The sequence below is a fragment of the Littorina saxatilis genome, linkage group LG14, assembly GCF_037325665.1.
Source record: "Littorina saxatilis isolate snail1 linkage group LG14, US_GU_Lsax_2.0, whole genome shotgun sequence".
In the NCBI taxonomy this organism is placed as follows: domain Eukaryota; kingdom Metazoa; phylum Mollusca; class Gastropoda; order Littorinimorpha; family Littorinidae; genus Littorina; species Littorina saxatilis.
Window position 1 is genome coordinate 10,194,518 of NC_090258.1, and position 18,693 is coordinate 10,213,210.

The 18,693-nt window shown below is 41.1% G+C and overlaps 1 protein-coding gene across 1 annotated transcript in view; it reads left to right on the forward strand.

The window, feature by feature from the left end:
* The first annotated feature begins 6,963 nt into the window (after window positions 1-6,963).
* Window positions 6,964-18,693, forward strand: part of LOC138947071 (cAMP-regulated phosphoprotein 21-like) — a 71,227-nt gene continuing 59,497 nt past the window's right edge. The window contains exons 1-2 of the mRNA XM_070318505.1: window positions 6,964-7,270; window positions 18,465-18,685. Coding sequence (XP_070174606.1) covers window positions 18,484-18,685 — 202 coding nt within the window. The 5' untranslated portion in view covers window positions 6,964-7,270; window positions 18,465-18,483. The remainder of the gene's footprint in view (window positions 7,271-18,464; window positions 18,686-18,693) is intronic.

Sequence of the window (18,693 nt, forward strand, 5' to 3'; positions counted from 1 at the left end):
GTTCACCCATCACACTTCTCCCTTGAAGAACCACCCTGGAAAAACAACCTTGAAAACGTGTCCATCCAGACCACAGTTCCTCATCTCACAACAAAAGATGAACAGAGCGATGTGCAGAAGAAAGCCCTGACACTTGCCATGCTCGACGAAAGATACCCCCAAGAAGCATGGATGCAGGTCTTTACAGATGGGTCCGCCACAGATGCCGCCAAGAGAGGAGGAGCTGGTGTCTACATCCAACACCCCAGTGGAGAGTGGCAAGCAGAGGCTATACCAACTTGCCTCCACTGCACCAACTACAGAGCAGAGGTAGAAGCGCTTATCCACGCAGCCAATACCATCAGCAGCAAGGTCAATCCCGACACCCAAGTTGTCTTCCTGACTGATGCCTTGTCTGTGCTGCAAGCAGTCAACAACAAACTGCCTCAGCTTACAACGACACTTCATAACATCGAGTGTCTGAAGACTGTATTGCAGTGGGTACCCTCACACTGCAGGATAGTGGGGAACGAACAAGCGGATAAAATGGCCAAACTGGGTGCGGAGGACGAACAAGAAGAAAACCCAGTGAGCTCCACAGAGATGAAAACTATCATAAAGTATCTGCTCAAACCCCCCCCCCCCCCCCCCCCAACGCACGACAGCTACCACCAACTGTCAAAGCCTGAACAGGTAGTCATTTTCCGCCTGAGAACAGGGCACAACAGAATGCAACAACACCTGCACAAAAAAACTGCGAGCCGTGCCCTCCCCCATGTGTCCCTGTGGAGACGCAGAGCAGGATGCAGCCCACATCCTGCAGGACTGCAGGAATCTCCAGCCCCTGAGGAGAGAGATCTGGACCAGGCCGGTGCCCCTTCATGAGAAGCTGCATGGGCCTGTGGAGGCTCTTCATAAGACCACCAGCTTCATTACCAGAGCTGGACTCCAATTTTTGCATTGGCGAACGACAAGAAGAAGAAGATCATGTGTCATCATATATTGATCTACTAGAGGAATACCCGGCTTCGCCGGGGTGAATCGCGAGACAGAGACAGACAGCGTGGCGGTTCACCACAATCACCTTTGAAGGCGAAGTCCTGTCAATCGGGATTGAGAATTTAAGAGCTTATTTCTTAGCCCTATATTATCTGTTGTGGCTTCTCAAATGCCAGAACATACAGACAGACAAAAGCCGCTAGACCCCATCACAAACAGAACTCTATAATCCACAGGTGTTGCCCACACACACACACAAACACACACACACACACACACACACACACACACACACACACACACACACACACAGAAGCCGTATATATATATATATGTATATCTATATCTATAAATATATAGAGATAGGTGACAGTGTATTTTTCGCGTGGCTATAAATTGATTCGACCTTTTCACTTTGACAGTAAGAACAACTTACGGGTGCAAGGTAAGCGTTCTGGACAGCGCAGTGACATTCTAAAAATAGTAACGTAGAAACGGGAATATGGATTGAAGCCACACGAAGGAAGGGAGATAAACGCAAAACACTGGAGAAGATAAGGAAGAGTTACTGGGAATGGTGAAATGAACAGAAAAACCAAAATCGGTTCAGCGCTGCGCGCTGAGAGCACTTGTTGAAATATCTCATCGATGATATTGTGTCCGGGGTGTAGCTGAATACGGTGTCCAAATTTGAAAAAGATCCACCGAGAACTTTGGCTTTGGTGTGTCGGTATGGGGGCCCGGGTAGTTCAGGTGGAACCAAAATCGGTTCAGCGCTGCGCGCTGAGAGCACGTGTTGAAATATCTCATCGATGAGGTTGTGTCCGGGGTCTCTCTGAATAAGCCCACCAAATTTGAAGCAGATCCATCGAGAACTTTGGCCGTGCATCACGCACAGACAGACACACAGACACACAGACACACAGACACACAGACACTAGTCGTATATATATATAGATTCAAAAACAATATTCGCATCAAATCATATGCCTGTCTTTACCTTAAATCAAGGACAATAAACAATCATTTATTTCTAATTAATAAAACTTCAGACTAATGAAATCTCAAAACAACATGATTTCCAAAAATAATTTCCAGTGTTAATCGTGAATCGGGGTTTTTTTTTAAATGCTTACGTACATCTTTGCGATTAAAATAATATGATTAATCTTCTTCATATTTTTGCATCCTGAACTCAGGTCAAAATGAGTTCGGCTCATTCTCTCCCTGACAGGATGCCTTGAGTTTCCTTGTCTGGCAAGGAAACCGATTTTTTTTGTTTTGTTACATATTTAGAGCTTTTTGTAATGTATTATTGATATAAGCAGATTCGCGATCGTCGATAATGATTTTTCATGGTGTTGTGTAATTGATTTGCAAGACAGTTTCAAGGGAGCTAATTTTCGCGGCTGTATTTAATGTGCAAACAACTCTAAATATGGCAAAAGTGTCACGTGATAATCAACCGTTTGGTTTCGGCGTTCGCTGAAGCAGACGATTTTTTCTGTAGTGATGCAACCATATATTACGGTCTCCTTCCGGCAGCAGTCCCAAAATTTCGACTTGTTTTGACCTCAGAACGATGTCTTTATCATAACTGTGAAGAACAGAACGGAGATCACTGTCGAAGTCGGCCAATCTGCAATCATTTTCGTCTCGCGAACACTGATCTCAAATTTAGATCAGTGCTCGCGAAAAACATATATATGGGAGATAACTCTGTATTCCTAGTTTTTGATAGATTCGCGTAGGACTGTCGCGTCCGGTCAGGGAGAGAATGAGCCGAACTCATTTTGACCTGAGCTCAGGATGCATATTTTTGCTGTTACCTTTTATACCAAAAAGCACATCTGTAACATTCAACCTAATTCTTTCGCCAATGTTTACTAATATGTACATTTCAATATATTTCCAAAACCCGAGCACGGTTGGGCATTCAAAGAAAAAATGCTCCAATAAATCAAGTTTATCCTCACACTATGTACAGTTTTGATTAGCCTTCACTTCATTTTACACAATAAAATATTAGTTGGATAAATGTTTTGCAATATTTTCCAATGCAGTACACGTAATCGTACTTCACTAGTGACAGTGGCTGCTAAGTTCCAATTCTTTTCGTCAATTTCAAATCCTAACTTTCTTCTCCAAAATCCTTCCGAACAGGGTGGGCTGTATTTTTTTCCAACGAGAACCTTTCGAATTTCTTTTACTGATCTCATTTTTTTCCACAAAAGGTCGGAACGTCACAGACTGAACAATTTACATCGTTTATAGCTACATTTCTTAAAAGGAGATGTACAGCTGTACGAACAACATTCTACTCAAGCAATCTATTTGCAGTGTAGCAAGTTCTTTCACACACTTCTTCATAGGAAGCAGAACGTCCATTTTCACACACATCGCTCACATACATTATACCAAATTATATGTTTAAGTCAGTTCTCATAACATTGTCTTCTTAAGTGCATTCCTTGTCACGGGGGGGGGGGGGGGGGGGGGGTTGGGGGGTAGGGGGGTGGGGTGGGGGTCTGTTTCTTTATAAAGTTGAAGAGCAGCAGGTGTAGGTCTTTCAGCTTCAGTTCACTGAGAGGAAGGAAGCGCAAGTAATCGTCGAGACCGGATGTAAGAAAGTCGTCGGGACCCACTTTTTGTCTTTCATACATCCGGTCTTTACTAAATCCGGTTAACCGGATGTATGAAAATATTGTGGATTGACTTTCATACATCCGGCCACGCGTCTGTTACTTGATAAAAGTAGGGTTTTTTTCATATCATTTTTGTATTTATTTGTTTTTTATGTTTAAATGTTTTGATACATATCCTTGTTAGAAGAAAAGGTTTGTGAATAACAAGTGGAAAAGTACATGCACTTACATACACCGACACAGTCAGGACAACCGATAGAAAGAGCAACTGTTTGTGTAAGGAACTGTTCTGCTTTGCATAAGGCCGTGCACTCTCCGCCCCCCCCCCCCCCACCCCGTGTGTGTGTGTGTGTGTGTGTGTGTGTGTGTGTTTGTGTGTGGCTCAACTGTATTGTGTGTGTTCCCTCCACAACCCTTTTGCGCTTTTGACAATGTTTTTGGTCGTGGAAGCTTTGTAATGACCGTTGGCGTAGCAAATAACATTTTCTGAGTTCTCTCTCTCTCTCTCTCTCTCTCTCTCTCTCTCTCTCTCTCTCTCTCTCTCTCTCTCTCTCTCTCTCTCTCTCTCTCTCTCTCCAAAACGCACACATTTATAACACACACACACACGCGCGCGCACTGAATACAAAAAAGTGAGTTAAAACTTAAAACCAGTTTAACGGATTAAAACAACAACAACATAAAAAAAAACTGAGTCACACCCACGACCAATGCCTCTGGTTTTAATTGTACAAAAAAATGCCTTCCTGGGCTATTATGGCTCTTCAGTCATGACAAATTTATAACAGGCTAAAATGACCGAATAGACAAACAAAACAGATTATTAATGGAGTTAAACATAAAATCAGTTTAATGGATAAAATCAACAACAACAACAACAACAAGAACATAACAAGTCGCGTAAGGCGAAATTACTACATTTAGTCAAGCTGTGGAACTCACAGAATGAAACTGAACGTAGTCCGCCGCTTGTGCAAAAGGCAGTGAAAGTGACGAGCCTGTTTGGCTCAGTTGCGCTGTGCTTCATAGCACGCTTTACTGTACTTCTCTTCGTTTTAACTTTCTGAGCGTGTTTTTAATCCAAACATATCATATCTATATGTTTTTGGAATCAGGAACCGACAAGGAATAAGATGAAATAGTTTTTAAAACGATTTCGGAAATTGAATTTTAATAATAATTTTTATATTTTTAATTTTCAGAGCTTGTTTTTAATCCAAATATAACATATTTATATGTTTTTGGAATCAGAAAATGATGAAGAATAAGATGAACGTAAATTTGGATCGTTTTATAAAAAAATGTTGTTTTACAATTTTCAGATTTTTAATGACCAAAGTCATCAATTAATTTTTAAGCCACCAAGCTGAAATGCAATACCGAACACCGGCCTTCGTCGAAGATTGCTGGGCCAAAATTTCAATCAATTTGATTGAAAAATGAGGGTGTGACAGTGCCGCCTCAACTTTTACAAAAAGCCGGATATGACGTCATCAAAAGTATTTATCGAAAAAACGAAAAACATATCCGGGGATATCATTCCCAGGAACTCTCATGTCAAATTTCATTAAGATCGGTCCAGTAGTTTGGTCTGAATCGCTCTACACACACACACAGACACACACACACACACACACACACACACACACACACACACACACACACACACCACAACCCTCGTCTCGATTCCCCCCTCTACGTTAAAACATTTAGTCAAAACTTGACTAAATGTTAAAACAACAACAAGAACATAAAAACAACAACATAAAATACAACAAAATAAAATACAACAACATAAAATACAACAACATAAACAGATAACAACTGATTCACATCCATGACCAATGTCTCTGGTTATAAATGTAACACAAATGCCTTCTGGGATTTTATGGGTCTTCGTGACGAATTTGTAACAGGTTAAAAAAATGATTGAATGGAGAAACAAATTAAACAGAACAATTCGTTGACAGCCATAGAATCTGGATAAAAATCAGTTGGTGGGGAAGTTTTCAGGGCATCCTCATTTGGTGACTTGGGTCTACTTTCGTTTTCTTACAACCGGTCTTGCAACAACGCATTTGTGCTGCTCGGGACCAGAGATTTGCTTTTATACAACCGGACTTTTATACATCCGATTTTCATACAACCGGAAAATTCTAAGTAATAACAAAGAGTAGCTTCTGCCGGGACCCTGCCTACCCCTTTCATACATCCAGACTTTCATACATCCGGTGTTTTATACATCCGGTCTATACTGTAGTCTCTGTTGAAATGCGATGTAGACACATCCCGTTCATTCGAAAATGCAAAAAACGATGATGTCATTGTCAAGATATAATACAACTTCAGTGAGCAGGGCCGGACTACCGGGGGGGGGGGGGGGGGGCGGGGGGTTATGGGGGTTGCGCAAACCCCCCCACCCCAAGCCTAAACATGTAGGCTACCTCGCTTATTTAAAACATTTTTTATTATTGTTTATCTTATGCCGTTTCATGCAAGGAGCGACCATTTTCCTATCTCAGAATATGACCTACCCATCAGCTTCAGGGGGCTTCGCCTCCTGACCCCCACAAGGGGCTCTGCCCCTTGACCCCGCCAGGGGGAACATCCCCTTGGACCACTGACCACTGGCACACCCCCCCCCCCCCCCCCAGCCTCCTCTTCCGTTCGCCTAGTCCGGCCCTGGTGAGTGTCAATGACTGATGTTCTTTTTAAAGTGGTATAACCCAGTAACTTAGCGAAAGTTACAAAATTAATGTGTACACAGTGTCAATTGCACTGATTCTGTCTCAGTGAAAGTGAAGAGCCGGCTAACTGCAGAGGGGTGTGGCAACCACGCCTCCGCGGCAATACTCGGCACAATCGCGGCGATCAGTGATCTCGATCCATCGAAACAGACTCGAATAACCGCTGTGCCAGTTTCTGCTGATAATTTGCATATTCACTGTTGCACACACATGAAACCCGCAATATTTACCTTTATTTACACTCAACGACACAGAAATAGCACGAGAATAGTCAGTTACCTCCGCAAAACGCTAACTTGACGGCTCGCAGAGTGCGCGCACTTGTGCAAGTGCGATTCTAGTAGCAGACGACAAATTGGATATTTTCGTGGGGCTAGCTAGCTTGCGTGGTGCACAACAAAAGGATGATTGCATTTATGATATTCAATAAACTTTTGAAGAAGGATTAATTTCCAATGCTCTGTGACCCAATTCGTGATCCTCAATGACTGTGAAATAGCCTTAAGAAGAAACAAACTGCAAATGTTTCTGTAAATCACGCAAAAGAGTTCCACTTCCTGTTATGTGACGTCATCTTGTGGTAGTCTGCCATTTTCTCTGAAGAGTGTGAGTGAGGGTGCTCAGTTATTCTCTCGTCCTTCCAAACCATTAGATATACAGCTGTACTGACTTTTCAGAAACATTGTTGTGATGAAGTAGTGTCTTCATGAAATAAGACAGCACGGTGAAAACAAAAATGAGGACAACAATAAGTTTGTGAGTCGTAAGTGTCCGATTACTCTCGGCATTTTAGCATCTCACAGCGTGGGGCTCTTTGGCTGATGCATCTATTTTGGGCACCACTCTTTCTGTTTTACCCCCATACCTAAAAGGAAACACAACAACACATCCAGACACTGGGTAAGATATCCATGCGTTTTTTGTATTCATTTGCTTGATTTTTGTTGACGGCGAGTTTAGTTATGTCGCAGAATTTTACATCGGAGGCAGAACCGATTTGTCGATGTCGATAGAACACCAACCAACTCCTGTAAATAGATTTCGGGTCACATTTCGTGGAATAGCAGAGCTTATAATTTCTTAGTAGAATGTGTGCGTGGGATTGCTTGAGAATATTGTTTTATATTATGCTTTTCATTACATTTATTTAGAAAATTGTGGTTTCAATTTTACGTTGACCTCGTTTTGGTCCGTTTTATGGTTTGTGAATGGAGCCTGTTGTGGTTTACTTGGTTGTGATGGTGATTTGAGTGGTGGACGTGTTGCAATCCTCCCAGCACTTTTTGTCACTCGGGGGAATGGTTGCAACATAACAGTGTACCCTTCTGGCGATTGTTCTCCTCTGTAGTTGAGTGGGAGGGAAAAGGCAGAACATTTTTCCTCATTGTCCAGATAAGCAATTGATTTGTTGTCATAATGTCAATCAATCAATCAATATGAGGCTTATATTGCGCGTATTCCGTGGGTACAGTTCTAAGCGCAGGGATTTTTTTGGATATATTTTATGCAATTTATATCGCGCACATATTCAACTTCAAGGCGCAGGGATTTATTTATGCCGTGTGAGATGGAATTTTTTTACACAATACATCACGCATTCACATCGGCCAGCAGATCGCAGCCATTTCGGCGCATATCCTACTTTTCACGGCCTATTGTTCCAAGTCATACGGGTATTTTGGTGGACATTTTTTATCTATGCCTATACAATTTTGCCAGGAAAAACCCTTTTGTCAATCGTGGGATCTTTAACGTGCACACCCCAATGTAGTGTACACGAAGGGACCTCGGTTTTTCGTCTCATCCGAAAGACTAGCACTTGAACCCACCACCTAGGTTAGGAAAAGGGGGGAGAAAATTGCTAACGCCCTGACCCAGGGTCGAACTCGCAACCTCTCGCTTCCGAGCGCAAGTGCGTTACCACTCGGCCACCCATTTAGAATGGATTTAGTTTTAGTACTTTTACACTTTCCTTTTAATAAATATTTAACTTTGCATACTACGGGGAGAGATGTCTGAGCTGAGCATGCTTTCTGTATCACTTTCAAACTGGTAAAATTAGTGACAGAAATGTGTAATTCGTGTGTACGTTTATACATTACAATTACGCTGTGGTGCTTTTAATTTTTATTTATTTAAAGTGTATTGGATTTGTATTTGTTGAAATCTAATGCTTTGTAAAACAAAGGATTTGGGGATGATCTAGAATGAATGTGTAGATTTAGTAAACATGCACTGATGCAGTTTCAAAACTTTCATGAATGATGAAGTCATTTTCATATTTTTCATTGTACTAAGTGATGTATGATCTGTGAACGAATGCAGAGAATGGCCTTCAGGCTGTCCGCGTAAACTGTAGACATCATAAGTTTCACGTAACTGAACAATTCTTTTAATTGATGGAACAATGCAGAACTCGCTCTTGCTGCTTTCTTGGTAACTCCCTGTTTTGTTTTGTCCACAAAATACTAAGGGTGATGTGATACTGTTAGCTTAATTGGTCTTCATATCACCAATCAGCAATGTTTTCCCACAAGGCTCACTCACAGGAAATCATCTCGGTTTTACTTAGGCCAAAAAAAAAAAATAGGTGTGGTTATGGTAACATAGCCAAAAAAAATAGGGTAGGAAGGTAGGCAATCACTTTTTTTTTTTTTTAACTTTTTTTTCTAATGTGTACACATTAAACCTACTTGACAGGGAAATAAGTGTGCGACTCGGGCGATTTTGCTTTCATTGCGTTTTCTGCACTCCGTGTTTTTTTTTGTTTTGTTTTTGTTTTTGTTTTTTTTTGTTTGACAAATGTAATAAAAAGTTATACTTATAGGGTCGGCCCCTAAAAATAGGGTAGGTCGGGTTACCGTAACCACACCTATTTTTTTTTAGGCCTTACTTCAAGTTCAAGATCTACATGCCAGGACAGGTTCCACTGTAGTGGATATTGTTAAGGCTACTTGTGCACGTTTCTGTTGTCTATTTCTGTGGGGGAAGGGGTCTGTTTAAGTCAATTCTCATAACATTGTCTTCTTAAGTGCATTCCTTGGGGGGGGGGGGGGGGGGGTCTGTTTCTTTATTAAGTTGAAGAGCAGCAGGTGTAGGTCTTTCAGCTTCAGTTCAAGAGGAAGGAAGCGCAAGTAATCCATTAACATTTTTAGGTAGTCTCTGTTGAAATGCGATGTAGACACATGCTGCCAGTTTCAGGGTCTGTGGCACTGCTTTCACTTTCAGGTGTGCATTCTGTCAGCTGAATTTTCTTCTGTCTCTGCAGTGTTTAGTAGGCAGGTGTGGTTTTTGTTTCCATTTAGAAACCCTGCAGCAGTGCCTGTGTGAATAACTGTACTGTGTCTGTGGGTACTTTAACTTCAGTTTTGAAGGTGATGGCAGCATAAGAAGTGTTGTTCCCAGACTCAGATCAGTTGGGCCTGGTTTGAAAAAATTATGCATAAGTCCAAATATCCTAGCTAAGACTACCTGTGTCAAAGTTATCCAACAGCCCACTGGACAGTGTGTCAGATCAAAGAGGCATGTGTGTGTAACTGAAGATACTTCTATGCCCTCGAATGAGGCCAACAATCGGTTACAATGTGTAAGTTTACATGGGATGAATTGAAATATTTACTTTAATTTGTAGTGAGCCAAATGTTTCTGCTGCTTGGTGAGATATTCCATCATACATTGTGTGGAACTTGTCAATATTAATCATTATATCTGGTAAGAATTGCTGAAGCAAATGAAGTCTGTGGCATTACTGTGCTTAGCAAAGATGAGATCAAATGTTTTAAACTCATTGTCCCTGGCAGTGGCACTATAGTTAACTAGATGATTAGCCGGGAAGAAGTAGAGCCGAATACCAGGCTGCGTCTGTGACCCGGCAAAACGCCGGCTTTGCCGGCGCACGAAGGAAAGGAGATAAACGCGCAAAACACTGGAGACCTTCTAAAAATAGTTACGTGCAGTGACCTTCTAAAAATAGTAACGTAGTAACGGGACTATGGATTGACGCCACACGGAGGAAGGGAGATAATCGCGGCTGAAAACACTGGAGAAGATAAGGAAGAGTTACTGGTAGTGGATCCAGACAAAAAACCACAAAATCGGTTCAGCGCGCACAGCGCTGCGCGCTGAGAGCACGTGTTGAAATATCTCATCGATGAGGTTGTGTCCGGGGTGTAGCTGAATACGGTGTCCAAATTTGAAAAAGATCCACCGAGAACTTTGGCCGTGCATCGCGAACAGACAGACAGACAGACACTAGTCGTATATATATAGATGTTCAGTTTAGTGATAGTATGCTCTCTCTCTCTCTCTCTCTCTCTCTCTCTCTCTCTCTCTCTCTCTCTCTCTCTCACTCTCTCTCTCTCTCTCTCACTTGGGGCCCTTCCTTCCCGTGGGAAGCTGGAAGCAACTGAGAGTCACGCTACCCAGGTATCAGCCACCTGCACTTATGGCAGAATAACCAAGGTCTTTTGTGTGCCACAGTGGTGACACGGAGGTGGAACATGGATACTGTTTCTTGAGTCTGCACGCAAATTTTGCCCGGCCCGGTTACGAACCTGCTACCCTAGGATCACTAGTCCAGTGCTCTACCCACTGAGCTACCGAGCCCCCAAAATATAATTTGGGAACACTGAAAAAGACAGGATTGTTTTAAGTTTTCCACATCCTCAAACTCAAAGGCAGACGATTGTTTTTGTTTTGCACACCCCTGAAAACAGTGCAAGGTACAAATGTATCATATCTGTCAGTTTAGGATCCCCTACCCACAACTATTCCCCCAAGGATCCCAAAGAGTTTTGTTTTATTTTATTCTTCTTTCCATAACAACCCGTTTTGGTGGGTCCCATCGGTAGTCGTTATAACTTATAAGGTTTTATTCATCTTTCCATAACAACCACCTGTCTTTTATAACCCGTTTTGGTGGGTCCCATCGGTAGTAGTTATAACTTATAAGGTTTTATTCATCTTTCCATAACAACCACCTGTCTTTTATAACCCGTTTTGGTGGGTCCCATCGGTAGTCGTTATAAGGTTTTATTCATCTTTCCATAACAACCACCTGTCTTTTATAACCCGTTTTGGTGGGTCCCATCGGTAGTCGCTATAAGGTTTTATTCATCTTTCCATAACAACCACCTGTCTTTTATAACCCGTTTTGGTGGGTCCCATCGGTAGTCATTATAAGGTTTTATTCATCTTTCCATAACAACCACCTGTCTTTTATAACCCGTTTTGGTGGGTCCCATCGGTAGTCGGTATCGACAGGTTCAACTGTACTTCCGATTTTGCATGGTGGTGGAATGCTGATTGTGTACAGTAACTGTAGTTGCTTTTCATAATTTCAAGCGCTGGAATAGTGTATTGCATTTACAGTGCTTGTGGTAACTCTGAATCTGATCATTACTGAGTCTCAGTTGCATTGTCAATCAGCAGAAGCTGTGAATTTGAGAGGTGGAGGCAGACAACTTAGTTTGCCTGCTCTACTCTCAGGTGATAAATCAATACATGTCGCCTCTCAGTCTGCCTGCACTGGCTGCAACCTGGTGCACAGTGCCAGTCAAGTTGTGTTCGAACTTCACCCTTTTCCCTGTGGCATTGAAAGAGATCCATAAAAAATCAGACCAGTTCTAGTTTTCTAAAAATATAAATGTTCAAACTTCGCAGGACACCAGTAGAAATGAAAAGAGGTTTGCACCATAGGTAGCAATATATGTTGTTTCGGGGATCTGCATAATTTATGGTGGTTCGAGCAGGCAATGTTAGGCACTCTGGGGGGAAAATTAAACATAAAAAAATGAGAAAATCACATCTTAAAAATAAAAGGGAGGGACTCAACGGTAAGCTTATAAGGAATATTTACATATTTTATGAACAGTGAACAGAACAGCTGAGAAAAGCAACTTAGCCTTTAAATGGGAAAGTCTTAAAGAGAGGTTCCTTTTGGTGAATGAATGTGTGGGTGGATGGGTGTGGAATCGGAAGATGTTTTCTCCTGTTAATTGGCATTTTTGTCATGTCTTTCTGTTTTCACAGATTTTGTTGTTACTTTCAACTTCAAGTTATATACACTTGCTGACTCTAATTCATGAAGATCCTCCTGATTTTGTTAGTGCATATTTTTGAAAATGGATGCCTTAGAATAGCAGAGACCACAAACGCATTACCAAATATATTTTACCTTGATTCAATTTGTCATATTCTTAGTTACTGGTAGTGGTACAGATTTTGGTCATCGGTCTCACATTTTCCTTGAGGAAAGAGTATGGGAACTGTGTACTTCTATTCCTTGGACCGTGTACTTACACATGTGAACACAAACTACGTCTTTCTTGAAAAACGCATAACATTCAATGTTTGTGTGAAAACCAAAACTGTCAACTCATAGAGTGCAGTTTTTGTGTGAAATTAAAAAAATTTCTTTTTTTCCAATGGTCAATTTTCCAGTTCAGAAACCTGAAAACAGTTTTTTTCCCTGGCATGTTATTACTAAGACACCTGATATTGGACTGGAAGCAGGACAGGTGTAACAGAGTAAACAGGACACATAAATATATTCCACATGCAGCCACTGCAACTTCCTTTCTGTAAACAAACAAATTGTCTGTTTTATCCCCATAGTTTAGAAACCTGAAAATTATGGCAGATTTTGTCCCAGAGTTATTAGACACTGTGCCTTATTCTGTTGGAAATTGGACGGACGGGTCAATGAACATTTTATGTAAAGAGGGTGCCCTCAAGCTAAATCTTTGTTTTGCATTGATATACAAGTCTGTGTTGTTATTCTGGTAGCTTTATTGATTTGGAGACCTAAAAGTAATGGCAGATTTTGATACAGTTGCAGCTGCAAGTGCGACACATGTAACAAAGTACCAGGGTAATATACGCATGTGTGAAAATGCTGAATGTTTGTATGAACTAGCTAGTACAGTGCGTTCCTCCCTTCTACGACCTTAACAAATCTGAGAAAAGGAGGGAGTCTTAAAATGGGGGTAAATTAACAAAGGTTATGAACAGAAAATGTAAGAAAACAGGGACTTAAAATGGAGGGAGTCTTAAATTAGGGGATCTTAAATTTGACCCATTCTGAAACTGATGGCAGATTTTGCACCACTAGTGTAGTGTATGAACAGGTCAAGTCTGATTTTGTTGAAACTGTAAGTGGGACAGGTGTAATACTAACAAAGTAAAAAGGGTGTGCAAAGTTGTGGGCGTGTCACATTATATCAGTTGTCAAGTTCAGCAAGCACTGCCACTTCCTTGTTACTCACTGTCGTCGTCAGTGTCACCTGCCGTAGGCCGTGGTCACCCAGGATGTTCGCAGTCAGTGTTCCGATAAGATAGAGCAATAAATTTGCATCTGAAAAGATCAACCAACCAATGAGGTTTCATATGACAAATTTGCATCAGAAAGATGCACACATCAGCATGGCAGTTTGCAGGACTCGTTTCTGTTTTATTGTGCAGTTTGCAGGGAGGGTGGATTCTTGTGCACACAAGTGAAAATGGAACAATTCAGAGGGGCGCTTAAGTTGTTTGTAAACGATGCAAATCTTTACAAATCTGTGCAGTCTGCTTTGTAGGAATATGTTTTATAGGTCTGTGTTATGGGTTAGATTTGAATAAGTATGTAGGCCTCTCAGTTGCAGTCCAAATTGACACACACACACACAAGGCTATAAAGCACATACAGTGGAACCCCCATTTTAAGACCTCTGTAATAAACTGAGAAAATAGGGTCTTAAAATAGAGGTAACTTTACAGGGGCTACACACAGAAAATTAAAAAAGCGTGGTCGTAAAAGGGGGTTCCACTGTATCCTCAAATGAAATATATATCCTCCTGTATGTTAGATATTGATGGTGTTTGCAGATTCACCCATTAGTGTTGTCATCCACAGTGATCAGCTGTTTAGTATTAGTGAGTGTGCTTCATTATGATTCTGGGTAGACAGGAAAAGGATCTGACTGATATCTTTTCATACCCCCCCGCCCCCCCGCCCCCCCGCGCGGGTTAGGGGGAAGAATTTACCAGATGCTCCCCAGCATGTCGTAATAGGCGACTAAGGGATTCTGTTTCTCCTTTTACCCTTGTTAAGTGTTTCTTGTATCTATAGAATATAGTCAATGTTTGTAAAGATTTTAGTCAAGCAGTATGTGAGAAATGTTAAGTCCTTTGTACTGGAAACTTGCATTCTCCCAGTGAGGTCATATATATATTGTACTACGTTGCAAGCCCCTGGAGCAATTTTTTGATTAGTGCTTTTGTGAACAAGAGACAATTAACAAGTGGCTCTTCCCCCTTTCCCCGTCGCGATATAACCCTTCGTGGTTGAAAACAACGTTAAACACCAAATAAAGAAAGATCTTTTCATGTGAGGTGTGGCTTATCTTCTTTGATCTACTACAAACTGAAAACTGATTTGTCATTCGGTAATTACACAGGCAGCATGAGAACAATGCAAAAGTAGTTCAGGAAAAAAACTACGAAGCAGTGTAGTCATGCAGTTCAGCACTTTGCACTGTATACATGTAAACAAAAGCTCCCCGTGTGGTTTGAAACATGACACCTCTTTATTGATTTTTTTTTTTTAATTTTTAACTGTGTACCAAAGTCGCTGTAAGAGACCTTGAACTGAGCTGTGACTTGTAAATTGTCAAGCCCCACCCATTGCCATTGAAATGAACACCACTCTTCTGTCCTCCCTAATGGAGGAGGTATCCTGGTAGGTTGCATGCAAAATCAATTATGTCTGTATGATGCCTTCTGACTTAACCTTTCGGGTGAGACGGATTCACTGTGAACTGTTGTGTTGATCAATAGTTTTTGTAGTAAATTAATGATTGTGAAGGTTTAACTTTAAGTATTATGTGTATGCACTGTCTGGTAATGTAGTTGGCTTACATCTCCTGCAGAGTATGCTTGGGTGAAGTTTATTCCTGAAGGCAGGTTTGTTTATACATGTACAGTGTATTCTTCCACATATCTGTCGGTCTCTCTGTCTTTATCAGTTTCTGTGTCCACTGATTGCAGTAGCTGTACCATAAATATCAGGAAAACTTTTGATTTAAATCCTATGATTGTAGAACTGCCAGTCTTATTTAGAAAGGAGGAACGCTTAGTTTACAGCATTTCTTTGTAGGGACATGGTTTTGTTGTTATTGGCAGGGGTGTGTGTAACATTTTTTTTTTTAAAAATTTCTGTTATGCTTAAACAGTGGATGATGTTATTGTTGCATTTTTCTTGATGTCAATTGATTTACAGATTGAAACTGAACGAAACAAAAGGGGTGGCGGTTGGTTTTGCTCTCAATATTGTAGCATGAGCACTTTAATTATATTTCACTTTTTGCACTGAATATTGATGCACAGGTTGTGTAATGTACCATGTCTTTGTTGCTATGCTTCACTGAATTCCCAAGTGGTTTGCTTTGAGTGTTTGACAAGTGACACCGAAGGAAACGGTGAATTCAGTATCAAATGTATACAAACATTAGGAAGCGCAGTGGTTAGACCCTATCAAAAGAATGTTTGTAAATGGGTGTGTCTGCTGCTTGTCTGTCCGGGTGTATTAACGTGTGAGGGGCGAAAAAGGAGGAGGAAGACTTTATTAAGCCACTGATGTGTGTGCCATAAGCTGTGAGTGTATTTACTTGGATGAGGACATTTAAATGCTCTAGCTTGAATAACTGCTGTCTTGCTGGGATTAGGACATTTGAATGCTTTTAAATAACTGCTGTCTTGCTGGGATTAGGACATTTGAATGCTTTTAGATAACTGCTGTCTTGCTGGGATTAGGACATTTGAATGCTTTTGAATAACTGCAGTACCCCCCGTGGGTTAGGGGGAAGAATTTACCCGATGCTCCCCACATGTCGTAAGAGGCGACTAACGGATTCTGTTTCTCTTTTTACCCTTAAGTGTTTCTTGTATAGAATATAGTCAATTTTTGGCTCACGTAAGTGTAGCCTATGCGATCGTAACTTTGTCTGTCTGTGCGTGCGTGCGTATGTGCGTGCGTGCGTGTGTATGTCTGTGGTAGAAACTCTAACATTTGAAGACGTCACATTACATTGACGTCACATTATGACGTAAGAGGGTTAGACGTCACGCGAAGGAAGTACTGAAAGTCTCGGTCATTATTATTTTGAGCGGGCCGAGACTAGTTGGCAGTCGTGTCCCTGTAAGTAGGCTACATGCAGACAGACAGATCTAGATCTAGTGTCTCGCTTTCTTGCACAGTTTCACCTATGCTCTTTCTGTGTGTGTGTGTGTGTGTGTGTGTGTGTGTGTGTGTGTGTGTGTGTGTGTGTGTGTGTGTATGTGTGACGGAGTGATTGAGTTTGAGTTACTGTTTGTCGATTTCTTACGTGAGCCTTGATGGCTTCGCCTCTTGTTGTAAAGATTTTAGTCAAGCAGTATGTAAGAAATGTTAAGTCCTTTGTACTGGAAACTTGCATTCTCCCAGTAAGGTAATACATTGCACTACGTTGCAAGCCCCTGGAGCAATTTGCAAATGTTTGATTAGTGCTTTTGTGAACAAAAAACAATTGACAAGTGGCTCTATCCCATCTCCCCCCTTTCCCCGTCGCGATATAACCTTCGTGGTTGAAAACGACATTAAACACCAAATAAAGAAAGAAATAACTGCAGTCTTGCGGGGATTAGGTCATTTAAATGCTGTTAAATAACTTCTATCTTACTGGGATTAGGACATTTGAATGCTGTTAGTGTTAAATAACTGCTATCTTGCTTGGATGAGGACATTTAAATGCTCTAGCTTGAATAACTGCTTTCTTGCTGGGAAGAACATTGAAATTCTTTTGAATAACTGCTGTCAGTGTCAGACTGAGTCTTATTGGGATTTATTGACTTATAATTTCGGTTGAATAACTACAATAGAGCTATTGTCTAAATGTTGCGTAAATAATTATATTTAATTTAAATATTGTTGAATCAACTACTGAACTAGCTGTCTTTTTTGGATTAGGACATTTAAATGCTGTTGAATTTTGTCTGCTGTTTTGCTTGGGTTAGGACATTTAAATGCTTTTGAATCATCTGCTGTCCTGCTGGGATTAAGACGGCAGTTTAATGCTGTCACAGTAAATAACTCTGTGTCTTGGAATTAGGACATGTAAATGCTGTTAAATTAAACTCGGCTCTCTTCTTGGGTTAGGATTTTAAATGCTGTTAATTAACTGCTACTGTCCAAATCTTGTTGGGATTGTGACATTTGAATGTTGTTGAATCAACCTGATGTGCTGGGATTCTGGCATATCATATATAAATGCTTATAACTCGGTTGTCTTGCTGGATGTAAAAGCTGTTAAATACCTCGACTGCTGCCTTTCTGGGATGAGGAAATTCTGCTGAATAACGGCTGTCATAAATGTTGAGAAGTTTAGTTAGGAGTTAATTTTGTTGTGATTGGATTGTATTGTTGTTTCTGCACATGGTGAAGGACATTTGAATGCTGTTGAAGAACTGCTGTCTTGTACAGTTGTTGAGAAGTTTGAAACTTTGATGTGATTTTTTTCAGTAATTGTACTAGTGGATTGTTTTGTTGTTGGGTAGTCATTAAGGTTAATGGTACAATGGTTGTGTTTCTAAGATGTTGAACCAGCAGAGATGTTGTTTGGCATCAGCAGTTCACAAATCACCTGAACTTTTTTTATAGGGTCAAAAACGTTGCCATCATTTAAGCGGAGCTGCTGATTATTTTTCACAGAGCAGGAAAGGTGATGCCATTATGACTGCCTTGAACTTCCAGAAATTGCCGAAACTTTTATGGTAGATTTACTCAACTGCTGAAGAAAACAAATTATACCGCTGAGGTGATATTTGCAACCCGTTCAACGTCACAGGCCTGAAAGTTATAAAAAAAAATGGTGTACTAGCCTTTGGCTAGTGATTGTGAACATTTACTAGCCGGAGAACAAACTTTACTAGCCGAACCAACAATTTGTTTCAGCAACTTTACTCGCATTTAGCGAGTAGATGAACATTTCTACTCACCAGTTACATGTTTCTACTCGTCATGGCTAGTAAAAAATCACCATTTTAAAATGTCATTAAAATTCTGTTGGTTGTGTTTCAGGGGTCGGGGGTCAGCAAATATGGCGGAGGCCGAAAGACGGCCCGGCAAAACGCCGCTGCTGAAACAGAAGACGGAGATAGAAGATATGGAGGAGGAGACCTCGTCACAGTCGGAAGAAAGCAACCACCACAACAACACCAATGATGTTCACAACACCGACGATGTTCTCACCACCAGCACCAGTGTTGATGAGGAGAAAGATGTAAAAGCTTCTGAGCGTGGTACGTTG